General features: G+C 40.4%; 1 protein-coding gene across 2 annotated transcripts in view; it reads right to left on the bottom strand.

The window, feature by feature from the left end:
- Positions 1-9,388: 9,388 nt before the first annotated feature.
- Positions 9,389-27,166, bottom strand: part of Slc30a8 (solute carrier family 30 member 8) — a 32,029-nt gene continuing 14,251 nt past the window's right edge. For both annotated transcript variants that reach the window (XM_057792578.1, XM_057792579.1), the window contains exons 3-8: positions 24,038-24,184; positions 19,398-19,551; positions 15,686-15,836; positions 12,794-12,899; positions 10,942-11,076; positions 9,389-9,534 (exon numbers count right to left, since the gene is read on the bottom strand). In XM_057792578.1, the coding sequence (XP_057648561.1) occupies positions 9,389-9,534; positions 10,942-11,076; positions 12,794-12,899; positions 15,686-15,836; positions 19,398-19,551; positions 24,038-24,184 (839 nt within the window). The remainder of the gene's footprint in view (positions 9,535-10,941; positions 11,077-12,793; positions 12,900-15,685; positions 15,837-19,397; positions 19,552-24,037; positions 24,185-27,166) is intronic.

The following is a 27,166-nucleotide window of genomic DNA, read 5'->3' as shown; positions in this document are numbered from 1 at the left end:
AGGATATAATAACTGGGAGTCAGTTGTATTACGTTTTCCTAACCCCCCTACCCTTCCTCCAACTCCACCACCTTCTCCATCCCACACCTCCACTCTCCCTATGCATTCTGTGAGCAGAAGAAAAAGCACATACCCTCATCTCATTATCTAGAATAATATCTAGGAGCCTACAAGGCTCCACACTAAGCATTTCCTAAATATGATCTCTGAGTGAAATTTATTATACACACCAATAAAATTTGTATAATAATTCCATCACTCTCTTTTTAAACATTTTATTTCTATTTTCTCAATCTCCTGGTTATTTATATCAAATCCTTAAAACAGTTCTACATTCAATCTGCTCTCCTTGTTTAACTTTTCCTGAATAGTTCATTGAACACACTGTGGGGAATCAATGAGCTACAGTACCGCCGGTATCCAACCTTCTTGTTAAGGTTCTATGACAGGAATGATCATTTTTTTCATTATTTGATCATTTAATTCTTCAAATAAGACCATAAATCTCTCGATTTCATAATATATATCTTCAATATATTCTATCCTTGCCATCCACACATTCACATTTGTGAGCAGGGATATATTTCAAACAGAAACAAGCAATCATATCCTTGGGCTATGCTATGTTCCAGCCACATTAGTTACCTAATGATTATAACAAACTTGTGGCATAGATGCCATTATCCCAATTTAATTCTGAGGAACTAAACTCTGTTTCAGAATCTGTCCAAAATCTTGCAGCTCAAAATAAAAATTTACATCTCATGCAGGGTAGAGTGAATGAATCTAAGGCTAGAGCCCAAATGCAGATATCTGTGTTTACAATTAAACATGAAAGAATTAAAGTGACTCACTGTTTTATTCATAAGAGAATAATCTCCCAGGCAAGATTATTTCATTTTGAAAAAGGCAACTCATGGAATGCTACTTTCTGCCAAGGGTTTTGCTAAGGGCTAAAGTACAAAACAAAATAGAAATTCATAATTCAAGAAAAAAAATTAAAAAAAAACAAAACAGAATTTTTTCCAAGATAGCGATAAACACGGCAGCCGGAAAAGGATTGAGAGGGATGGCTCTGTTGCTGGCGATGACTGGCATCGATTGCTCTGTGGTGACTAGTGATGACTAGCATTGGACCAGAAGTCAGCAAAGTAGTGAGTTGAGATTGGATGGTTAGGGTTTATTGAGAACTTACTGTAAGAGTTGCTGTTTGCTGAATGATTTACAAATAATATCTCATTTAACAGTCACAACTACACAAAAAGTGACTGTTTTTAGTTCTTTTGTCAAGAATAGAATGGAAACAGAAACAGAGATAGATAGAACTGTTTGCTGGTCTTCTTAGTGTCTCAGTTTACGTGGGTTCCTTACAAGGGCATGCGAACTATTTTATTTTTTACGTAAAATATTAGCTGTAGACTGAAGAACTGAACAGCAAAGAGGTGAGGAAGCAACACTGAAGCAGTCTAGGTGGGAGGCAACATTGCTATGGTTAGAGATGAGGTAGTGTGGCCAGTGGACTCAGCAGACTTGAGAAAGGTCATTTTGAAGATAATATAATTTAAAACTGTAATGTAGAGTTAAAACCAGTGTTTCTCCAATTGCCTTCCATCTGACCTGAGGCTTCAACTTAAAAGAAAAAAGTACCTGCCTATCTACATATCCTTGATTGTGTGGAGACATCAAGAGTGCTATGTTTTCTTGCTTCAGCTCATACTCACATAAATGAATCTCTTTAATTTCTCAGCTGTTGAATTAAGCTTCTGTTCCCCACTAAACTCCTCATCTTGTCCAAACTACTACTACTACTACACACACACACACACACACACACACACACACCACTCACACCTCTTAACTTCCTCAGCTCTACTCCTGAGCAGTATCCAAGCACTAGCATTCAAAACTAAACACTCATATCACTACCCACGTTTGCTCCTAACAATGCAGACACTAACTTTTAGTAACTGAAGAAGGAAAATGCAGTGAAACACTTCCCTGTTTGGGAGTAAACAGGAAAAAGACATCAGGAAATGCTTGTGGTTGGTCCCATGATTTGATTGCACCTGAGCAATTCTGTTAGGTACTCTATTTCCCGGGGAGAATCAGTGCAGGTGTGCTCGTTTCTCAGAGTTGATGCCTAGCACACAAATATGAGGCTTTTTTTTTTTTTTTGAGGACCCCGAGAGTTTAGATACTCAGTAGCTTCTAATCTTGGGTGTGAATAGGGATCTTTCGGACAAATATCAATTTTTCTAAAGCACTACTCTATCCCTGCCACTGGGATTGGCTTGCAGTTTATCTGTATTGGAAAGGTTAGGTGAACAAATGAATTGACTAAATGAAGACTACCCGGGCACAGCATTAGGTTATTTTTATTCAAACCCCCACATAACTAGTGTGTCTCTGTTGTTGTACAAATGTTTCTGTGGAGGCAAATGACAATCACATTCGAAAGATGAGTAGCAAATTCTAGGACACTCGAAAAAGTACCGAACTGACTGATAGCAATAAGGAAAGGAAGAAAAATAATTGTATGTCCTCTTGACCCAGGGTCTCCATCTGAACTCTCTTTATAACCCTTGTGAAAAATGATCCAATGAGATGTTGAAAATACCCTCTGTGGCCTATTGTGCAGGAAGGATTGTAGGTTCAATGGGGAGGGGCTGCTTCTTGTTTATGACCTACTAATAACTGAGACTTATGAACTGTTCTTTCCCATGCAAACTGCTAAAAGATGCTAGATTCTCTGACACTCCCTCCCACGTCACAAGAGGGCTTATGTTTGAAGGTCACTATTTGTCTAAGTACTGCTCTAAGCAAATATCAACACCTATGTAGTATTCCATTTTCTACTGTGAACGTTTGCAATGCTACAGGCAATTTCAAGTGGAAGTAGGGCAGCAAGAGGTTGTTCTTCAGTTCTCTCCAACATCTCCTTCATGTCTTTAAACACAGGAGAGTGCATGAAAACAGGGAAATAATTTACTAAGTCCCCTTTTGAAGATGAGGTTAACTTTCAGACCTGGACCAAATGAACACGTCATCCCGTTGTGCAGGCTAACCTGCTTCCATTTAATATCTTTAACTCGTCTGATGCCCTTATCTATAATATCTCCAACCACACCGAAGCATTCTAAATCTAGGAAAATAATATTTGATGGTACCATTGGACTGTGAGCCATGGCCATATCATTTCAGTAGCTATAAATAAAACAATTATGTCATTAGCAGTCATCTATGTTTTTGATTGAGAGCTGGAAAAAAACTTTCCTAGCAGGCTTCCTTGCTGTAATGGAAAGTATTTCCACCATGATTTTGGTTATTGGAGAAAAAAAAAGGACAAATTAACCTGAACACTCTTCTTCCTGAGTTTATTCTAAACAACATATATTAACATTTTAAAATAGATTTTAAACAGGTGCCCAGTAACAGAGTGACAAGCGTTAAGTGTGAAATTTGAAAGTTAAGAAACTAAACCACATATGGTCAATGTTTTTTTTTTTCTTTAAAACATCCGCCTGCGATGGCCTGTTAAGTGGCCTCATCACTGTCAAGCCAAAAAAGACTTGTAAAACTTGGGAAGTGGGTATTCACAGACAACATTTGCCTGGTGATTTTAATGATGTCTGTAATTAGTCACTTAAACAGATTGCCCTGTGATCCAGAACTGGGGGAGTCAGGGAGATGAACTGAGAGAAAATAATATCCTGAAGGCTTTTCTTGAGCTTAATATGGAAGACAAGGCTTTTCTCTGTGAAGGGGTCTTCAGATCATGTTTCATTAGGTGGGAACGGAGCTGGAGAGTAACCATGACTCTATAAAATATACGTGCCTGAGAATAGACCTCTTTCTTTTTGACACCAGAGCTCTATGAAGGGTTTTGTTGGCGTGAGGATCTCAAGTGATCTCATTTTAAATTGACTAGTAAGAAACTAGAAGATGTACTTGAAGAGAATGAATTGAAAGAGAGACTAAGTGTGCAAGCGTGAGGCTCTGATTGAAAACCCACGTGTTAAGCAAGATGTGGCTGCCCGTCCTTATAACCCCAGCACCACAGTGGGTGGAGAAATGAGGATCTCTGCGGGTTTGCTGGATGCCAGTCCAGGTCCAGATTCACTGGGAGAACCTGACTCAAATGAGTAAGGCAAAGAGTGAGAGTCAGATGCACAGTTCTCCTTGCTTAGCTTCCAAAAAGCACGCAAGGGCAAGCACAATAGCATTCACACAAGCACATACAGTGGTCACACACATGCTCACACACATACACACACTACAGAATATAAATAAATAAACATTCATAGGGGATGAGTTGGGACAGAGAGATCGGGAGAAAGAAAGAGGACATAGTGTGATATTTCACAGGAACTGTGTAAGACTTTAGAAAGTTATGTCTGCCCTCTTGGAACTAGACACTTACACCTTTTGTTAATAAATGTACCTGGAGAGACTAATTCAGCTTCTACTTCAAAGATGAGAGTAAAAATTTTCAGAGGCTGACAGGAAGACGTCAGGCTGATTTAATTAGTCCATGACTTCCTCAGCAGGAAGCGCTGTCTCAGTAAACGCCTTTATCTCAGCAAGTCTCAATTACGCCTTCTTATGGAAAAGCTGTTTAATTTTCACCAACCATTTTGCCTGTCTCTGGAAGTATTTGTGGTGATGACTTAAGAGCCTCTAAAGTGCTGGATGATTTAAACTTGTGTTTGTTTCGTGTGTGTGTGTGTATGCGTGTGTGTGCATGCATGTGTCCGCATGCATTCTCACACACTCACCTTCATATATAAGTGATAATAGCTAATATGTCCTGAATGATGACCAAACACTTCACACAGATCTACATCTTCTAGCTGTCCCAATGTTTTAGCTACTCAGACACCTAGATAGAAAGGCTTTGCCACTCATGAGATGGAGGCTCAGAGTATTTAAGTAACTATCTTGAGAGGTTGCAGGGCTAATAAGATAAAGAGCTAAGATCCAAACTTAGGCAATCTAGTTTCCAGATCAAGGCTCCACGCAGAAGCATTCTCTTGGTCATGTCCTTCAGAATTCCCATTTTCCATCTGCAACCAAACAGATGGAACATATAAATCTCTTTTATGAGCCCTAAGATCCCCATAGAGCCTTAGCTGAGTCTCTACCCTGTGCTGGATGATGGAGAAGCATATTAAGGATGGAGATGGCAGAGAAGTTGACCTGACTTCAGCACTCAGAAGAATGAGGAGTGATGCTTTGAGAGAAATGATATTGAGAAGTGGGGGAATAAAATGTCTTGAAGCAAAGAGGCCTATACTTTTCCACTCTCTTCAAGGGCTCAGAATTCTGACCATGCAAAGGAAGGGGCAAAGGGTGAGTAGTCAAAACTTTGGAACGGACAGACAGCATGGAAATGTGCTTGGCAACATTTGATTCTTCATTTTAAGATCTTTAAAATCGTCATTTTTAATTGTCTTCCAACTTAACATCTAGATCGTTGGAGTAAGTTGATTTAAAGATTTGGAATTTCCAAGAAATAAACATTTTCGAGGGTTAAGTAGAAGCCATGAGACATTCCTTTGGTAAACATATCACTCTCTCACCTCTATGGTTGCCTTGCATATGATGCATTTTATATAAAATAAAATAGTCCCATGATTTGAAATTGCAGTAGAACCAGTGTGCTTGCTAGGTCATTTCATTGTTAGTTCTCTGACCTGCACAGAATATGAAAATAAAAAACCACCCCATGGCTCTTGAGACATAGGAAGCAAATTGGCATGATCTGAGATGTTGGGGAAGCCAGATGTGTCCTGAGACATGAGAAACCCGAGCAGTTGCCTGGATGTGTTCATTGAAGAGGGGAACACATCAATTTGTCGCCATGGAGAAGGACCACCTGTCAGCAGAATGCTAAGCAGCATTTTGTGGAGCTGACTGACTGAGCTGAAGAGATGTGACCTCCTATGTCAAAATCATTGTGTTCTTGGCCTTCAGAATTCCAGAAAACTACAAATATAAATGAAAAAGCCATGACAAGGCCCACCTCTAGACTTAGAGGCATTGCCCCAATCATCATTAATGGCTTCTGGGTTTCTAGCATCCTGCTGGAGCCTGGCAATGATCTATAGATTTAAATCCATAAGGTTGCATAATTATATGATGTTAAGAATCACAGAGTTGAAAGAGTCCTTTCCCATATGCTCACTGCTCTTTAAATGGAAGGCTAACAGAATGACATGTGTGTCTTTCTCACTTTTGTGCCTTTGCCTAGAATGGCTTGTTCTTAGCTGCTTGGAACCCTCTTATAAAATTCAAAGTCCAGCCTGATTGTTACCACGATGGCATAAATCCTGATGCTCACCAGGTAACTCTCGCCATTCCCTTTCATGCCTTCCTTCATCCTATAATGTGAGAATCTGCTGTTGTTATCTAAGTATCTGACACTCCTCTGTGGCTTCCAGTTTGTGCCTCTTCTTTAGCGTCCTCTTGAAGTATTTACATAAATGCAGAAGTAGAGGTTATAAACCATAGCTACTGGCTTGTGATTTCCTAGACATCGGCCCGCACACTTTTATTTTAATTGAATTACCAGACAAAGAGTGAATTACCACTGTGGGTTTGAAGCATATACTATGTTTATAACCCAACTGTCAAACACAAAGCCTGTTGCAAAGCAAGAGCTCAGAGCATACATGGAATCAATGATGTCGTTGAATTTTGATTTCTCCTTTTAGGTTAATTATTTCAACAGCATGAAGAATCAAATTCAAAGTTTTTGTGTACTCTTCTTGGAGCTCTCTGGGTTTCAGAAAACCCTTTCTTTGGTGGGTTCCAAGATATAACACTCTGATAGACAAAAATACTCCTTTTTCAGTAGCATCTCTTTAAAATTTTCATGAACTAATAGCCTATTAATAAACTGGTTAGAATTTAAAGCTAGAAAGGATTTATGGCCAAGATGATAAAGGAATAATGACTTGAAAATGATTTTGTAAATTTATACCCATGTCCAAATTCAGACTAGAAAAAAATTATCTATCTTAAGGACTGTGACCAATTTCTAAAAACTTTTCACAGATTTATACCTTCATAATTAACATATTCAAATGGAACATGTTTCCTCTTCTTATTAAAATAAATCCAGTGTTTAGAATTATATGATTATCATATAGTCAAAAAATTGGAATGATATAGACCTGTCTTGCCAATTGTCCTTCTTCCTGAGGAGGTCCTTGGAGAAAACCTATAAATAACAGATTACAAATCAAAATGCCACTTGATTAATACTTGAGTCAGTATCCAAGAACCTCATGAAATGTTTTGGGTGCTAAAATATACAATAATATAAAATAAGCCATCCATTTTTCTGTGGTTTCAACTTAAGTCTTGAGACCAGGTCATTCAATCTTCCTATGCAGACAATGGAATGAGAGATGGGTGGGTACATTTGTAGAGGACCTGTTCTCATCTACTAAACCCATGCTCACCAAAGTTGGAGAGAACGGAGTGAATCATACCTGTGCTGGCTCTCAGAGACATATTCTATCTACCTATATACCAAGGGGAATAGAGAGGACCATATGAGCCTGAGTTTCTCTGGCTTTAATACAGCATAACTTTGGAAAATATCTAAAGTTAGCCAATGTATGTTCTAGTTTCAGATGAATTGAATTAAATATCCTGTCTCCTTAATGAAAAGTCTAGAAAATAAATAGACAGAAGTAGACCCAACATGAAAGGCACCCTCTTGACTTCTTGTTCAAAGGTAGCCATTCAAACTCCAAATCTCCACAACCTTCAACCTCTTTCACCTGATGATTTGTAAGTCTGCCTGCTCTCTCTCTCTCTCTCTCTCTCTCTCTCTCTCTCTCTCTCTCTCTCTCTCTCTCTCTGTGTGTGTGTGTGTGTGTGTGTACTACATCCACAACCAGCACATGTAACTAAGTCCTGGGAATGGAACTAAATACACTGTCAAGCACAAGACAGCATTCCCCACAACAAAGAATGATTCAGCCTCAAATAAGAACAGTGCTGTTAAAAAGATGTTTGACTTTATAAAGAAAGAGACCACTATTCCAATTGAAGTCTCTCAACAAGGCAAACCTTACTCTTGATCCCGAGTTACTAACTAACACTGAAAGTTAATGCCCCTAGTGGGCTAGCTAAGAGGCTAGAATCCTAGTCTGACTATGGTTTGGCAGGAGGTGGCACCCTTGGGAAATAATGCCCAATGAGAACACAAAGATGAGGCCCTAATTCAGTGGGACTGTGACTTTAAGTGAAGAGGAGGCAAGAAGTAAGCCGGGATGCTCAGTCCTCACATCCTGTGATGCCCTGCCTTTTCTAAGGATGTTGCAAATTTCCATTACCATCCCCTAAATCCACCACTCATGTGTAGCTTCCCAGTCTGTAGAACCATGAACTATATATATTTTTTTCTTTTTAATTACCTACTGTAATTTAGTTACAGAAATAAAAAACAAAGCTATTCCCCAGTCCTCATTCCAAGTCTGACATCAAATATCTTTTGAATGAGTGAATAAATAAGATTTTTAAATTACTTTATCCTCTTTGATTTTTTTTTATTTTATCTACATAATAATAGTATTAAGATGAAATTCTAAAAATTATGCCATTAGAAAATGCAGTACAGCTATTGAACAACAGTGATCCATAAATATTGTGCAATATTTAACATTCATCTTAATCCTTTGAATTCCTTTCCATGTGACCTGGATAAGAAACATCTTGTTTCATGACTCCTCATTTTCTTGCATTATTAACTTACACTTTATGAAAGCATTCAAAAGTTAGCAATTTCAGAACTTTTTCCTTCTCCCATACCCTTTGCACTGAGAACTAAAACATAATTCAGTAGCTTAACATAGAGCACTGTGGACATGTAAAATATAATTCAATAGCTTACACACATCGCACCATAATTTACCTACAATATTAAAAGCGGGAATTCCACCATTTCACAAATAATATATGTCTCATTGGGGATGGGGGAAAGAGCCGAGTTCTAATGCCTCCAGATTCTCTTCAAATATTTGTTTCTCATGCTGAGGACTTCTGGAAAGGCATTCCTGAATTCAACTACACCCATTATTGCAGGGAAGTGTACCATATTATCTGTGGTTGCAAGCATCTGCTATTTCAGCCTCCGGGTTAGGAGTAATCTATACAAGCATTCCTATAATTGGATTACGAAAGAATCCAGGAAACTGATGGATCTCGTGTGTCCTCATTCATGGTAGATGGAGATAAATAAAAAGGAAGAATGAGCACGTTACACTGTCCTGACTTACTAATATCTATTCCATTGGTTGCTTAATTGTGTGTTACAGAAACTTTGCAGCAGCTTGTCATCGCCTGTGAAACACAGGAAGCTGGCAGTGTGACCCAGCTAGTCCTGTGGCTCTTCACAGAAAAGGCAGCTGGGGTCCTGGGCTGCTGCAGATTCTATCTGAATGGTGAGGGAGTGCAGATCAAAGCAACTGTGGAGAGTATGCGCAATCCTTGTCTGCAGGGACTGGCTGTCCTGGCTGGTAGCTGTGGATAAAGAAACACGGGGAGATTAACACGGATAATGCTCTCTCTCTCTCTCTCTCTCTCTCTCTCTCTCTCTCTCTCTCTCTCTCTCAGTGTGTGTGTGAGAGAGAGAGACAGAGAGACGGGGTGGGGCGGGGGGCAGGAACTGATTGGTTTCAGCTTCAAGTGTTAGGTCCTGCCTGATGGGTGAGGTCAGGGCAGACCCCTCTAAAGAAGTCTTTGGCTCCAAAATTGAGCTGTTCACAGAGTCAAGGTGGGGGAACTTGCGCACAAAGTACCCCTCACTACGCATACTCTTCCTGCCCAGTTACCTCTGTAGTCTAGCAGTCATATGAGCTTCGTACAGAAGGAGAGACAAGACTTGCTAAGAAGCACGACCAGGCTGAGCTATTGTGTCTTACAGAGCCCTGGTCACCAGCCCCCAGAAACCTCCCTTTTGTAGCCCTTGGATTTAATTAGAATTTATATCAAGACAAGCGGCAGGAACAAGGAAGCATTTAGAGCTCCCCACAGGCCTCCCCTAGAGCATCCACCCTCATGGCCATCCTTTTTCCTGTCTTAAGTAATAACAGGAGGCTGCGAAGTTCCTCCATCATAACCTGATTGTTTACTATATTCTTCCACTTGGGGTGAAATATTTGTACAGATGATGCTGTAAATTTCCTGGAGTCCTATCTGTGCCCCTTGGAGAAGATGAGGACAACTGACAAAATACAGACTGTCACTGCTGTTCCCATCCCCTGCCTCTAAGTAACTTCTTTAGTCATTTTTAAACAACCTAACATATTCTCCCTAGCCCGAGCGTTCTCTTAAGAGGAAGAAAAACCTCCTACCTCTCATTCCCCTCAGTCTGAAAACTTATCATAGACATAATCCCCATCTACTTGAAAGAAGCAGGCTTGGCTCTATTCTATGAAGTGTCTTACATGACAGGATCTCTGACCGTCTTTCAGCACATCTCTTAGCCTGTAGGAATTTCAAAGCTGACCTTCCGTTTCCCTTTTGTTGTCTTCAGGGTCAGAAAACTATCTTTTACACAGGAGATAATCCATTGAATTTTTTTGTTGTCAAATTCATTCCTATTATTTAGACTGTGGAGGCACCCAGACAAACAGGTAAAGTCATTTTTTTTTCTGAGGCCAAGGGCTTGAAGTTGGGGAGATATTTTAGCTGTTTGTACTATCTCTCTATCCCATGCAATCAGCCCAGAGAATGCCATTGGGATCCTTGTTGCTATGACAACATTGATAAGTGGGTTGGTTTTCAGAGGCGCTGGCTAGAGCAACACATTTTACAGTTGTTTTGACAGACAATAGATAGTAAGGGCAGCTCTAAAAGGAAGAAAAATGACTGAGTTCTCAGGTTATGGAGAGAATCTTGCCTGGGGTGCTTCCAGAGCTCACTGACCTGTAGCAACATGAACAGATATGATCACTTGGTTCACTGTCAGCGACCAGATGTGCAGATTGTGCAGGGACACCACGCCATCAACTGCAAGGATGAGCTCTTTCACGCTGTTGTAGCTCAGGCCCTTTGGAACACCTGACACAGGAAAAGTAGGACCCTCGTGTTACTAACATAACTGTGCTTGCTGCGAAGGCTAACTCGGCTGCAGTCCTCACCAAAGCACCAACTTGCCATCAGTCCCTTCTTTGGTTTTGTACTTCAAATGTTTAAAAACCTGACTCTGTCAAAGGGTTTGTCACCAATCTCCAGTCCACAAACAACTCACAAATTTACTAGGCAGCATCCTAGCAATAGTAATAATCCCTAAAATAACATTTAACTAACAGTGATTTTATCTTTGCACATGCTCTATGATACATAATGAACAACATAAGGTTGGCATCATAAATTTTGGGTTTGCTTTCTGACTGTAATTACTGCAAATTTTCTCAAATCATGAGGCTTCTCTGATCATATACATAGTAAAATATGGCCAATATGAGCAATGCTACATCACGAATGATATGGAGATTTCATGGAACAAACCTGTTCTTTGTAAATTATAGTGCTATGCAATGTCGGCTGTCCAATAAGTCTCTCCAGGAACTGTGTTAAGAGGAACATTGCAATGATATCTTATCATTTGGTTTGCAAAGTTCCCGCTGTTTTAGCTGCCCAAGTCAGGAAACAACTTCTGCATCTCAGACTATCATGGTTCACTGTCACTCTCTTCATTCTAAATAATCATGAAGAACATATGAGAAGATGGGAAGACCACCAGCCAATCAGCTTAGTTTTGTTTTTTATTTATTTTTTGAGTTTCTCACTGTGTAAGAAACAAAGATTCTACTTTGGGCTAAGAACAAGCTGGAAGCATCATTTCCCCAGCTGCCCACTGGCCCCTCTTCCTCAGCCTTGTTAAAACCCCATTCCTCTTCTTTGGTAGCACGTGTTGTTCTATTCTTTTTTGTTATTGTTGTTTTTCCAGACAGGGTTTCTCTGTAGCTTTGAAGCCTGTCCTGGAACTAGCTCTTGTAGACTAGGCTGGCTTCTAACTCACAGAGATCCACCTGCCTCTGCGTCCCGAGTGCTGGGATTAAAGGCATGCGCCACCAACGCTTGGCATGTTGTTCTATTCTTATTCATGGTATAGACAATCTCTGCTTTCACTCACATGTAGCTCCCTCCATTAGGAGAGTGCCAATCACTGCTGTCCTTTGCTTTCTAAGACTAATTTTAAGGACATGATCTAGCAGGGTTGAGCAAGGACTTACTGGACAAATGAAGGTCATTGCAGTGTCCTTGTACTTTGAGACACATGAGACCTAAGTGTTCAATTATAATGCTGCCTAAGAGCATAACTCTTCTCGTATTTTTTAGATATTTTATGCTATTCTTGGGGACATATTTATAACTTTTGCAATATTTGCCACTAATGTTGTGTTTAGTGTTTATGTTGATATCTTTACTACATTGTAAGACACAATTTAACATATATATATATGTGTGTGTTTATATAAATATACAAATAGAAATTGTATAAATGTATATATAAATACATACTTATATACATATATATGCATGCATGCATATATACATACAAATCGAAATGGTGTGTGAGTGTATATTTATATATATATATATATATCATTTCTATTTGATTCGTTCAAGCAAAATCAAATATTAAAAGTCCTTATCACTCTAACTTTGCCCTATAATACAAATAGAAGAGAACATGCCATGAAGTCATCCCTTTATGACCAGAGGGGCAAAGCAGCATCAATCCTAGGAATAATGATGAAAGCCCTCCTACCTTCCATGAGTAAGATGGAGAAATCTTTTAAGATCATGATGGTACTGACCAAAACCAGGATGGAAAAGATAAATGTACACACTGGATCCGCAATTTTGTAGTCTGGCTGGAAAACACAGCAGCTTTGGTTAGCTGATTTCAACCTTTCTGTCAAGAAGCCTGGTTAATAAACTAAGTAAACCTCTCGGAACGTTTCTTTCTCTGTTTCCCATTTTCCTTCCTTACCCTTGGCATTCAACTCACTCAGTCACCAAAGAAGTTTTAAATTTCTAGTGACTAAGGAATAGAAGCTTCTAAATGTGCTCCCCATAACTTAGGAATTAAACTCAAACATATTCTTCAGTATGCTCTAAAAAACGTAACTGATTTAATTTTCTCAAATTAATATGAGAACACTGTAGTCATGGAAATATGTGAAAAGATGATCATACTCGCCAACACTTATATGGTGACGGAGGAAAGGGGAATGTCATTTATTTCGGCCATTAAAGTCCAAACCAGACATGATTTGATTCTTGAGCCCTCTCTCTACCTCTTTCTTCATCTCTCTCTCTACCTATCTCTCTATATATCTCCAGCTCTCTTCCTCTCTTTCCCTCTCCCTCGCTATCTCCCTCTCTTCCTCCCTCCATTGATTGATAATCTTGATATTGGAGAGAAATACACGCCATTCTAATTTTAGTGTTGTAGTGAAACTCAGGGACACAGAAATGCCAATGCTCCACTTCCCTTGGGAAACGCAACATCAACCTAACTCGAGTTATTTTTTTCTAAAGTTGCTACATGAGATTTTATTAATTACACAGCAAAGAAAGTCATCGTGTGGGCCATGGCTAGGTAGTTACAGCAAAGCTGGGAAAATTCTACTATAGATCTCAGATGCTATCTAATGACATTCTGAGCTTTGGATCAGTGAACACTTGTGATCTCTTAAGAATGCCCTGCAAGTTTATTTATTTATTTTTGCATTTTCAATACAGAGTTGCAAGTGTTTTTAATTGAAATAGCTTGTTTAATACAATGTATTCCAATTATTGTGTCCCCCTCCCCTAACTCCTCTCAGAGCCTTTCCACTTCTCCACCAACCCAATCCACACCCTTTCTTTTTCCCTCTCATTAGGAAACACACAGGCACCTAAAATAATAATAATAATAATAATAATAATAATAATAATTAATAATAATAAAAGATAAAATAAAACAAACAGAATAGGCTAAAACAAAGAAACAGAAGGAAAAGAGGTCTACAAGAGCTAGTTCCAGGACAGGCTCCAAAACCACAGAGAAACCCTGTCTCGAAAAACCAAAAAAAAAAAAAAAAAGAAGGAAAAGAGCCAAAGATAAAACTTAAGAAATACAAATACATGCAGAGACATACACATTCACACACAAATCCCATAAAAGCACAAAACCAGAAGTATATATACACACACACACACACAGGACCTGTAAGATTAAGAGAAAAGTTCCATGACAGAGCATTAGGAGGCAAAGAACCTCACAAATGCGACCGATTTCATTGTGTCATGGTATCTACTGTTGGCAGGGCCCTGTCCTCAGGAATGGTGAGACTCCATTGGAGAACACTAACTTTTCATGTGTGAGTGGTTATCAATGGGAAATAGCTTCTGCATTAGGGATGTGGGCTTGTGTCCATGTCCCCTCTCAGCACTGGGACCATATCAGGCCCAGTTCTGAACAGGCCATATGCTTGCCACCATATTCAAGTTAACATGTACACAGGTCCTACTGGGCTTAGAAGGCCTTGTTTCATGGGTATTCTCCATCCCCTCTGGCAAACTCAAACCACTAGTCTTCATGACTTTAAACTGTCTTTGCCTTTGACTTGAAGCTTTTATTTCACTTTAGAAGTTTTTATTTATTTACTGACTTGAAGCTTTCAAGGTGCATTTTCTCCATCTGAGTTCAGAATTCTTTTACTTTGACTTATGTTTTGCTACACTTTAGGAAAAAAACACAATTCTCTCCAAATTGAAAAATCATAACAGCCTGATAGGTAGAGGAAGAGCTGAATGCTATTTCTTGCTCCACTCTCTCTGTCCCAATGCACATCTCTGTCAGTGAGCACTTACATGTTTAGTGTGGGAGACCCTTCTCCATTCTCATTTTGCCTGAGATCTCTGCTTTGGGGAAAAGAAGCTCCTTTCACACTGAGGACAATATAATCAGGTCCATGAATCAAGTGCTCTACCCTTTCCCAGCCAAGTAGTGGACACAGTCCCAACCTCAGTCAACAGGACACCCTCCCAACAAATGTGATTCTCCGAGGGCTAAAGAGATAACTCAGTGGTTAGGAATGAGGAGTGAGTGCTGCTCTTGCAGAGAACCCAAGATCACTTCCCAGCATTCATATCAGGCTCCAGAGAATCCAAATCCTCTGACCTCTGTGGGTCAGGCACCTGCACTCATACGCACATATTCATTCATAGACTAATTTATAAAACAAACACAAATAAATCTTTAAGAAATATGACTCTCAGTAATGATAAAAACAGAAAAAAATACTTGAGTCGACATATTTATTTCAGCATGATACCCACAGATACTAAAATGTGCCCTTCTACCTTGATTTCTATCTCTGAGTTTTTTCCATAAATTTTAGCCCATTAATATAATTTAAATAAACCAGAGATCTTATCTATTGCTTACACCTAAAAATGCAAGATGTTCACAGATTCACTGATTTACCATATCAAACTGAATTTTCTTGACAGACTCAAAGCCCAACAGATAAAGACAGCTCTTTGGAATATAGGGAATATTAAGGTCTCAGAATTTGTTAGTTTTAACATTGTAAAGTGGTTTGTGCTGGCACACACAGGCTGCTAATGCTACTGCATTCATAGAATTACTATCATTACTGACACATACCTTGAAGTAGATAATAAGAGCACTAATTAGCACACTGATGCTCTGAAGTACATCCCCAAGGGCATGCACAAAGGCTGCCTTGACACTGGCATTAGCTTGTGCATCCTTGTGGTTGTGGCCAAGGTGCCGCTGGTGCAAAATTGCAGTTAGTCTGAAAGAGATCACAGTGTTTTGACACACATACAAAAAGTCTTTAAAAACCTACACAGCATGATGGAGGAGTGACTGGTAGCATTCATTATTCAAACTGTTAGGTAGTTAAAATATCAGAGTTTTAAGCTGCATCATGTTGGACTTATATTTGATTGTTAGTCTATCTTAGAACTTTAAAAAAAACTCTCAAAGGGAAATATTTCAAAAATTCATCTCCATTTTCTGGGTAATTTACCAACATAATGCTATTCTCTTCCACAGTAAAACTGGGAAGCATTATTGCTCTCGTGAAACCCAAATCTTGGTCCAATTAGAGGACTGTTGGTTGTCGCCAATGTGCCACCATTGCAGCCCTGAGTATATCTTGCTGTGCTTGTCATTCTGGTTCTCAGATATTATAGCTATCTCGGATTATTGGCTGTTTATCTCCCTTGGCAGGTTACATAGAACCTTCAAATTCTATGAGGTTTAGTCCATAGGAAGGAAGCTGCTGGGTCAATTCTAGATCAATTCCTCCTTTGTACAAAGCATGTGGTACTTCAGCAATAAGTTTTTACCTTCAAGTTCTGGGAGGCAAGTGAGGACAGCATTAGTTGAAATTCTTGAGGAATCTCTATGTCTCCCTTGACCAACACTCAGGAAGTTTCTTCTGTCTGATACTGATGTTTTGTTATATGGTCTATGGCTTTTGGAGAGAATTTATCAATCTATTTGTGTACATGTACATGTGGATACCAGAGAGCCACCTTGGTTCAGGAGCTATCGACCCTGTTTTGTGAGAGAGAGTCTCATTAGCTTGAGATTTGGCTAGGCAAGTTGACCAGCAAACTGCTGCCTTTGTTTCCCCAGCATTAAGATTACAAACCACTATACCTAGCTTTTTTCTGTGGCTTCTGGGGGTCAAATTCAGGTTCGCATGCTTGCGATGCAAGCATATTACTGACTGAGTTATCTATTCTCCTTCCAAAATTAGAATCATTCATTGTATTTACTTTGGTTCATTTGAGTGATTATTTGAACTATGAATAATTTTCTAATGGCCAATAAAGAGAATGCTGCATACAGAGAATGAAATCATCTGATATAGTGCAAAGGACTTGTATATATACACACGTATTGCAATGTATTGCAAAGTTTAGCATGACATTTCCAAGGAACCTGAAAGAAATATGTTTGGGCAATGTATCTGTTAAATCTCAGGCCTTCACCCAAAGCAGAATCAAGATACCTACCCAGATTTGATCATTCCATGGCACAGTTTTCAGATTGTCAGGATCTGGATAGAAATTCACTGTCAACTGTGAGTTACCATTCCACCCGCCCCAGATGGCCTGATAGGCTGGCAGTCTATAGATCTTCTAGATCTGTTATTTATGCTCATCACATTGTCATTCATTCTTTTTTATTTTAAGATAATGGGAAGCACATATTGAGGCACTGTCAAATGTTTGTATCATAAACTGGGCATGGTATCTCCCTAGCATTTGTGGCAGAGATAGTAGGGATCACACACACATTTATGTTCATGTCTACTAAAATAGACACTACAGTTGGTACCAGAAGAGGGTCTTGTTTAGATACACACAGCAACTGGGCTGAAAAATATTTGCTTCAGGGCTCTGTCTATAACTTTTATCAAAGACTCTTCACGGTTGCTGCTGGAGTTTTCTGTCCTGGTTTGGGATTCCCAAGGAGCAGATTTACTCCCAAATTTCACTTCAGATATCACTACATATTCCAACAATCCAGAATTTAGTAGCCCTTGAAACCTACATACTTTTTCCTGGAGGGAAACATTCTAGTCTCTCTGTCCCTTTCTCTATAAATAACCACCTGCTCACTTGCTTGGGGAAGAAGGCAGAGCAACCAAGTAGGCTGTCTTTCTAAGGATGGGAAGCACTAGCCATGGTCAGGTCAATGTTCACAAGCAGCTGCAATAAAAAGAAAATCCGAATAGTTTCTTTTATGATGATCAAGACCCACCTTAAGGCCCCAGGTTAATGTAGCAGGTGGCTACATTATCCACCGTCTCTGCATGGGATTGACACAAGCTACATGACACGTGACTCTGGAAATAAAGCTTCTACTCTTTCTACTGCCTTCAGGACATACTTTTCTCTTTATGCATTTACCCCAGTGAGCAGGACACATGTTCTGAGGGTTTATCTTCTGGAGAAGAGAGATGCATATTCATCCGTGGGACCTAGACAATGACAGCAGATGGCTGTCTTTAACTTTCAGCTCCGTTATGTTGCGTACAAACTAGGAAGTGAAAAATGGAGGTGTCTAAATGTAAGACTCTTACAACAACCCGAGGGAATTTTCATACTGTACAAGCTAGTATACTAGTTAATATCTACAAGTTACGATGATTCCATCATGCTCTCTCTTTTAAAAGAATGCTGTAAGTACCATTTTTTATTTCTTCAACCACTGTCTAGTCTTTGATGTCAAATCTACCTTAGAATATGTGTCAGTTTGTGCTGGAAGACTGGAAGATGATATGTTTGGTATTAGAAAGGTTTAAAATTTTGAAGTTTTGTATATGTGTGAATTTTTACAAAAAAAATACCAATTAAATGTGTGTGTGTAAATTTTTACATAAAAATTAACAGTTAAATACCACTGATTTGATGATTCAAAATGCTCCAAGTTCCTGAATTTTGAGCCTGAAGCATACTTCAAAGTTTCAGGTTTCAGAACATTTTAGATTTTGCATCAGGAATGCTCAATCTGTATATTATTTTCAAGTTACTGAATTAATAAACTACCACAATGCTTTAGGAGTTTAAAATAACATGAATTCATTATCTTACAGTTGTGGAGGTGAGAAGTCTGAAGTAGGTTTGAAAGACTGAGTTCTTTCTGAAGGCAATTGTGGGAAGAATTTCCTTTTCCCAACAGCTTTTCATGCCGCAGTATGTTTTAAGGACAAAATAGAATCTGGTGGAAGAAAAACCTCCATTTTTGCTTTTTTGAATAGACGAAGGTGATGGCCCATTTCCAAAGATACAGCAAACGTGACCTTAAACACAGACTGTGCACTACAGTAAATCATTCCTAAGGTCTCTGTCAACTCAGCCATCTGAAGATTCATTATCTACTTACCTAACAAGAGCTGAACCATTTGGAAGCCACATCCCATGGGGTCATTAACGCACATGAGAAAGTAGCGTGTGGAGGGGACCTCTACTCCAAATGCATGGATCTAGATTCAAATCCTAATGTCTCACTACCTATTTAACATAGCTGAGCTTCCCTTTCATACTTGATGGGGTTGGAAGACGGCAAAATTCAATTTGATATGTGTGTGTGTCACGAGATCCTTTCCCACCCTCTGGCGTGTTGGAAGCTTTCAAATGTGGTAGCTCGTGAAAGTCAATGCTTAAAACTCCTTAATCCATAGTGACCAATACTATTTTAAGTCTTAATGACACCCAAATACCATGTCAGAACTTTAGCATCTTCACAGACCCAGGAGATTTTTTTCTTTTGAATAATATTTCTCGCAGTAGGACTGAAGATAAGCCCATCAGACACTCGGCATGGAATGACTTACACAATATTGGCTGCCACCGCACAGCCTGAAACGATGATCATGATGCTTGCTTGGATCTGGTAATCGGGATACAGTAGGCGCTCACAGGCAAGGTATACCAGGACACCAGTCACCAACCAGATGCAGAGGACAGACAGCAGGGCCCCAAGGATCTCTGGGAGTCAAATTCACAGGAAGCGGCATGAGTTATCACCATCACATCCCCCACTCCCCACCAGAGGACCATAGATTCTTTGACCCTCCTGCCTGTAAAAATGGCTTCATACTGTTTTGTTCCATGATTCATGAAACAGAAGTATGAATGGATTTGAGAACTGAGATGAGGCGCTTTAGCGTTCCCTCCATAAAGCACAAACATCAGAATTCATTATGCTCCCTATTACTGAGTAATTTCCAGCAAATTTTTAGAACATATTAATTGCTGCCTGCCCTCCCTTGTTCTCCTTGGGGATTTTAATTTACGCAGGTGCTAAAATGATAGAAGCTTATTAGGGAATGAAATAATGAGATACAATGAGTAAAATGTGTTTAGAAACTCTTAATTTCACCCTAAAACATTTACAGCTTGCCAGCGCCGCACCTTTAGAGGAATTAGCTATGAAAAAGGGAAGGCTTCAGCATGTGCTTTACGCAAATGGCTTTCATTTGCCAACCGGACATATTGTAAGCACAGAGGCAAATTCAAGGGTTTCTCTGCGCTCCAACGGCTTTTTAAGAGCAACTGCAAGGAAAAGAAACATCAAAATGGAGACATTTGCATGAATATTTGAAGATAAGAGCAATCTCAATGTGCTTGTTTAAGAAACAAAGCCCTTTGGCTCATGCGAGCCTTCCTTAATACCTCACCCTGTTCTTTCATTCAGCCTTGTAGAGAGATTTTAAAACCCACAAGTGTCTAGACATACCCTGTGAGCCACTGGTCAGGCAAATTTCCATTATGCTATTCTCTACTCTCAATCCTGCCTCAGTCTGTTGCTGTGACAAGCACCCAATTTAGAGGAGGAATGGGTTCATTTGGCATAACTTTTAGGCCACAGGCTATCACTGAAGAGAGTCAAGTCCAGAACTCAAGCAGGAACTTAAACTAGGAACAGTGGAGGAATGCTGCTTGACAGCTTGTGTTTAGCTAGCTTTCTTATACAACACAAGACCACCAGCTAGGGAATGATGCCACCCACATTAGGCAGGGCCCAACCACAGCAATCAAGGGCATCCTCCACAGATATGCCCACAGACCAATCTGGTCTGGGCAATCCCTCGGTTGGGAGTCCCTTCTCAGTTGGCTTTAGGTTGTGTCAGATGACAGTTAACACCAACTACGACATTCCCTTTCCATTATTCCTGTATATTAGGTCCTGCAAAAGCAGAATTATGTACTATTACTCACGATATGGCTACTGCTGCCCTGACCTTTATAGTCATTCATATACAATCTTAATTATTTTGCCATATTCATGTACCACTTACCTTAGTCATTTTGTGTTTTCTCACATTAACTCATATTTATGATTAGCTTCTTTCTAAAAAGTTATCTATAAATTATGTTTATGCATAAATGTTTCAAGCATAATAGAATGCATATGTGATTACTGCCCACGCAACAGTCAAGACATCTGATGGTTCGTCCATGGAACATTTTCACACTATAGGAAGTGCTGATGCTGATATTTAGGATTTGATTTCAAGTATCACAGCCATATGGCATACCAATGACACTTACCTGGCTTTATACAGGTAAGAGTTTCTTTCTCTATAAGATAGATTTTTAAAGCAATATATAAAGGCAAGTTGGAATATGTTGTGGCTTGCATTTTACCCCTCAAAGATTTGCGTGTAAAAATGTTATTCTTTAGCAACTCATATTGTTAACTCATTTGAAAATGGGTTTTTGCACCTGACTAGTTAAGACGCAATCATTGTGGTATAGGGTATTCCTATATCAAAGATGACTGGTTTGCTTATTCTAAGGGGAAATGTGAAAATAGACACGAATACAGACAGAGTGCAAGATGATATCAAGATCAACACCGAGATATTGAAGCCAAGAAACAACAAAGACTTGCAGCAAACCAGCAGCAGTTCTGAGAGAGTTAGGAAACATGTTTTCCCTGACAGACCTCAGAGAAGGCAACTTCACTCATGCCTTTATCTCCCGCTTCTGTTCCTCTAGACCTCTGAGGCAGTGTCTCTCTGAGCTGGCCAGTTGGAACCATGGTGCTAAAGCAGCTCAGGGAAACACACACCACTGAACAAACTCTCAAGAATTACGGTTTAATTAGTTAAATTGTTTCAAGCTCCCTTTGCTGAAATTAATGAGACTCAGGCTAAAAAACTTTCTGCTTATCCAGAAACAGAGAGAGAATTCACAGATGGTGAGTAGTACAGTTCCCATCCCTGGGGCATCGAAATCAGAATGTTCAAGTTAAGTATGTCCTACCCTAAGCCCCAGTTTGCAAATGTCTAGTGAGACAAGAGCTTGGCCAATAAAGCCCTCACATCAACGTCAAGCATTAACGGGCAGACTAGCAACTAGTATGAATTCACAGGGCCCACCTAGGTATCTAGGCGATGCTTTACATGGTACCCACCAATCATGTGCAGCCATTTAACTAAACATTAGATAGAATTTAAAATATTGTGATTATGTCATACTAGTCACAGAGTTCTCAATATTTATATCATACACCTTATTTCAAAATGTTTTCCCTAATAGCAAGAATTGTATTGAACATTCTTGATCTTTCAGACTATTAGGGCTCATAGATTTCTACAGTCAAGGGAACATAGGCTAAGCCAGTGGTTCTCAATCTTCCTAATGATGTGACCCTTCTTCATGTTGTAGTGACTCCCAACCATAAAATTATTTTCATTGGTACTACATAACTGTAAATTTTCTACTGTAATGTAAATATCTTCTTTGCAGGTTATCTGATATGTAATCCCCCATGAAAGGATACTTCGACACCTGCCCCCTACACACACACACACACACACACACACACACACACAAAGGAGTTGAGAACAACTGGTCTAAACAGTGATGTAAAATTCTGAGTCTACTCTCCCTTAAAAAGAAACCATTCTAAAGAAACAAAAAGTTCTAATAATACCAGGAAGTGTTGAGCAACCATCAAAATTTGTGCTGATAAATGCTGAGAGCGTGACAAAACTCACAAGGCTCCCAAGCATGCAGCAACAGCTGAAGTGTTCTCTAAACTTCTCACGAGCTTGGTGTTTATTTCTCTCTGAATGTGGAAGGTAAGCCAACCCCGAACACCTGCACCAATAAATTGCTGAAGACAAGCTCGCTAGTATCCTAACCTCAAACACTGATAGTTCACCTTGTCAGTAAACAAGCTGTGGTTTGTGGCCACCCACATCTTTCATTGTGAAGGTTATCCTTGAATTGCCCATGCGTTCCTGCCCAGTCACCTTAGCCTTGACTTCTCAGGCAGTGTGAAATCAAAGAGTTTTAACTATGTATTTTCAAGACTGGTACAAAATATTCCAACAGAAACTCTTTCAGCTAACATAAGCTCCCCCAGCAGAGAGGGAACATCGAGCTGGGCCAGGTGTGGATGGGTGAGGGGATAGTGTATGGAGAACCTTAGCCAACATTTCCCAGAGACTAGCTTCTTCCTGGGCAAGAGCAGGCAGTCACTCAGTGAAAGAAGCAGCTCTGAGAAATGATGAAACAGTGGATTTTATGCCTCCTCTTCCTTCTCACTGTCAGCATTTTCTTCCTCTCTATTGCTGGTGGTGATTTAGTGAACAAGTATTCAGCTGGGCCACGCCTTCGCTGACTGGCTGTCTTGGTGCATTTTCTGCTACACCAACGAAGTACTACAGACTAGGCAATTTATAATGAAAGGATTTTTATCTTTAATTTTATTTTATTTTTTGCTCACAGTTCTTGATGCTGGGAAGTACCAGACCAAAGTTCTTGAAGTTGGCAAGCATTTCTATGCCACATCATGGCGTGATAGAAAAGCAAGCAAGCATTTGTGTGAGAGGCCAGGGGAAGAAATTATGCTGACCTCACCCTTCTTATTGGGATCCCACTCCCACAACAACAGGATGACCCACTAACGAGAGCCCAGCTCTCAGGACCTAATGAAGTCCCGCCCCCACACCGTGCCAACAGTCATTAAAGGCCAGCATTAGATCCACAGGTAACATTCTAGCTACAGGAATGATTAAAGGCCGTGTGTGACTGAGAAAGCCTTGTATCTCAGGCCCGGCTCCCTGGGGGAGAAATCCTTCACTCCCGCCACTCTCTTGGACTCTGGGGCTTTAGTTTGCAATGTGGCAGAAGCTTTGCTGTCAACGTCTCTCTCATGGATTCAGAGTAACTGAGAGAACATATCCTCGTTGTTGCTAGGCATAGACCCTGGGGATGCCGTAGCTGCTAACAAGAGCCACATACTCTTGCAGTCCCACAGGAGAGGAGCCTACTTCTATTAATCTCGCTGTCAGGTGAATTAATGTTGAGAGCACACATTCCCACATGGTTATTTTAGCCTGAGCACCAAACTTGTGGCCCGGTGGGAATTTTTGAACAAGGCTTTGCTCTTTACCTTCCCCCTCTGTTTTGACTCTGTTCACTATGCATTCATCATTGCACAAGCACGGAACTTTACCTGCTCGGTACCACCCAAAGGTCAGCCGCTTGGAGGGAGGCCGTGATGACAACCACAAAGAAAAGAGGCTGAGCAGAAAACTGGTCAGGTCAATTAAGAGATGAGCGGCGTCGGTGATGACAGCAAGGCTCCCAGCAAGGTGTCCACCTGTGAGATGCACAATATCACACAGGATTGAAGGCCCAGAGTGCAGTTCGACTCATATGCTTATTACACGTTGTTGGCTTACACAACTTGGGAAGAAGAAAAAGAAGCAATCCAAGTCAAATTAACCCACCTTTTCCCCAATTAGAAAAATAACTGGGACCTTAAAAAGTGAACAAAATTGAATATGTAAAAATGAATGTTAAAGGGGCCATTTCTGAGGCTGTGGAAACACAGAGACAGGAAAAATGAGGCAAATAGAGACAGTGTCTCGATTACACTAGGCAGGAAGCCTTAGGAATAGGTCTCCAAGGACATATGACTGCGGAGGTGTTGGCTAGATTCACGGGGTCTCATAATTCAGACTGTAGACTTGCCCTCTTATCTGGAAAACAGTGTTGGATCTGCCCACAGCCTTGTTATCTATTTTGCAGTTTTAGCGTAGTCTTTACTGCCCCCTTTGTTCTGCTGAGTTATGCTACCCAGCTGCACTGGAGAGTCATGTTATAAATAGTGAGAGAGCAGAGCAGAAAGGAGAAATGGAGGCTTAGTGCCGTGGGCCTACCAAGAGCAAAAACAATCTAACAAAGCGTAGGATAGGGAACCCCAAGCACGTGAGCCCACCTTGCTTTTCTGGGCATTGGTAACATCCCTGTTTCTCCCCTCTGTTTCTCCTTTGAAAAGACTTTCAGCCTCCAGATAAGAAATAAAGAAAAACCATGTCCTTTCCTTCCGGAACAGGGCTTCTTGTTTGAGAGCAATAACCTTTATTACTCTTGCCACCTCTTCCCAGTGAAGAGCGTGTGCTGACTGATGAGTCCTCCCGCAGCTGTTTACTGCCTTGTGTACCGCACAGCGGTGGAGGCTGTCAGTCACCAGACTCTCCATCATCAGACTCACCTTGTCTCGCCTAATGATTAAAAAAAATTACCTAGATGGCTCGTAATTGCAATACTCCCCACAGACTGGTGGCTCGAGCTGTACTTAATAACTGGTTTGTCAGAGTTTAATGGTCTGAAGTAAAGGAGTCTTCAAGCTTGTTACTGAGCTGTCGGGGCAAAAATCGGGATGATTCATTAGCCAAAAGGCAACATTTTGCTAACAAATCAGCTGTCCTTCCAATTATCCTCTAATGTTCCTCTATCTGCCAAACGCGATCCTGATAATAAAGCTGTGTTAATAATGCATTATTTCTTGCCCGGAGAATGACTACATGCAGATAAGCAGCATGCTGCAATTTCAGCCATGAGTGATGAGGGTTCTGTGCGCCACACTGAAATTGCCCACTAAGTCAAAGGAAGAACGTCTTGGAGGAATTCCTTAAGCAGGCTCAGCTGGTCTGGAGGCGACTGAGAAGAAAAGAGGCTTGCTTTGGAAGAGGCATGTTAATGTGGGGACCTGGGACCCCACAATCATTTTCCAGCCATCACGACTGGTAATAAGAACTATCCAAAAAACCGTGGGCGCTCCTGAATGCTACACAGCAAACAGTTGGCCAAAGGGAGCATGTACATTTGCTTCTAAAAGCGTGGGGTATTATTGACCATTAATACAACTATCCAGTCAGCATTTATTGAGCCCTTGCTGCGCGTGGGAGCATGGGCAAAGTGCACAAAGATAAACAAATTACAATCCCTTTCTCCGGTGATCTCCTAACGCTGTACTGAAGACTTGCCACTGGGCTGGGAACAGAGAGCACTGCAGTATTCAGGAACTTTTCAAAGTCCTGAGAATTAGCGAGAAAGTAGTGGGTTTTCATGAGTAAAAAGAGACATGGAAACAGAAATAAAAGAATGCACCATTTTTCTATAAAAATAGGAGACACAGTATATCAGAGAACTATGGGAAATGAGACCTCAGTGGTGGACTAGAGACAACTGGGGATATATTCCATGTCAAGCAGAAGTTGAAGGTTAACTTATGAGCTGAGGGGACCTACTTAGAATTTTTAGGCAAACCCAAGGCATCTTTAGATTTGTGTTTGAGAGAAATCTTTGCCAGCAATATAGAGGCTGACTTTGAGGGACATGAAGCCTGTGGTTACTGCACATGAATCTGAAACCATTATATGATGTAAACTCAGAAAGACAAACATCGCATGACCTTTCCCATATGTGGATCCTAGCTTTTAGTGTGTGTGTGTGTGTGTGCGTGCATGTGCATGTGTGTGCATGTGCGTGCATGTGTCTGTCACAATGGGTGCAAATGTGCACAAGCTATGAAACTAGAAAGAAAACATGAGATTAGCGACAAAGAATTATTGAGGAAGAGGGCAATACAATAAGACAAGAGGATTGAGAGGATGATGTAGAGATTGAAGGGTCTAAGTGGAGAGCAGAAACAGATAAAGTGCAGCACACAAAGCCTGTCTGCACTCTATGCGCTACCATACAGTTCGCGAACTTCGGGCAAGGGACTGGAGGTTGAAACACACAAACACACACAGAGAGACAGAGTTCAGACAGAGACACGGACCTCTAGTCACTGGTAAGAAGCCCTTTATTCAATAGCACCACGGAGGCTTATATACCCAACACAGTCACGTGGGCCAACAGGTGAAAACCTTATCCTCTGATCCTCAAGGCAAGGCAACGCGTGCTCATGAAGCAGAGCTGGTAAACAACTTTGACACAGCTTTTAGTAACTCAAATCAGAAGGAAAGTAAAGATCTCTAGCAGGGAAGAGCAGCTGCAGGCCGGGACTCCAAATGGTTCCAAGAGTGAAGAGGGCACCAGAGATCAAAAACAGCAACAAAAATACTTCAGAATGCCATAAAGAAACTTCATAATTTTATGCTAATTAAAAAACATATAACAGTAATTGCTGAAGGGAAACTCTGGTGAATGCAGAGAGCAGAGTGTTGTTGGTTCTATTCCTAGCCATGGCAAGATGCATGCAGAATGAGCTCAGATCAAGGGGACATAGGCACAGGCAGGCCACAGGCCTGGAAACAGATCGTTGGAGCCCCATGCAGTGAAGACGACA

The sequence above is a fragment of the Chionomys nivalis genome, chromosome 17 (genome assembly GCF_950005125.1).
Source record: "Chionomys nivalis chromosome 17, mChiNiv1.1, whole genome shotgun sequence".
Lineage (NCBI taxonomy): Eukaryota > Metazoa > Chordata > Mammalia > Rodentia > Cricetidae > Chionomys > Chionomys nivalis.
This window is presented reverse-complemented; position numbering and strand designations above follow the sequence as displayed.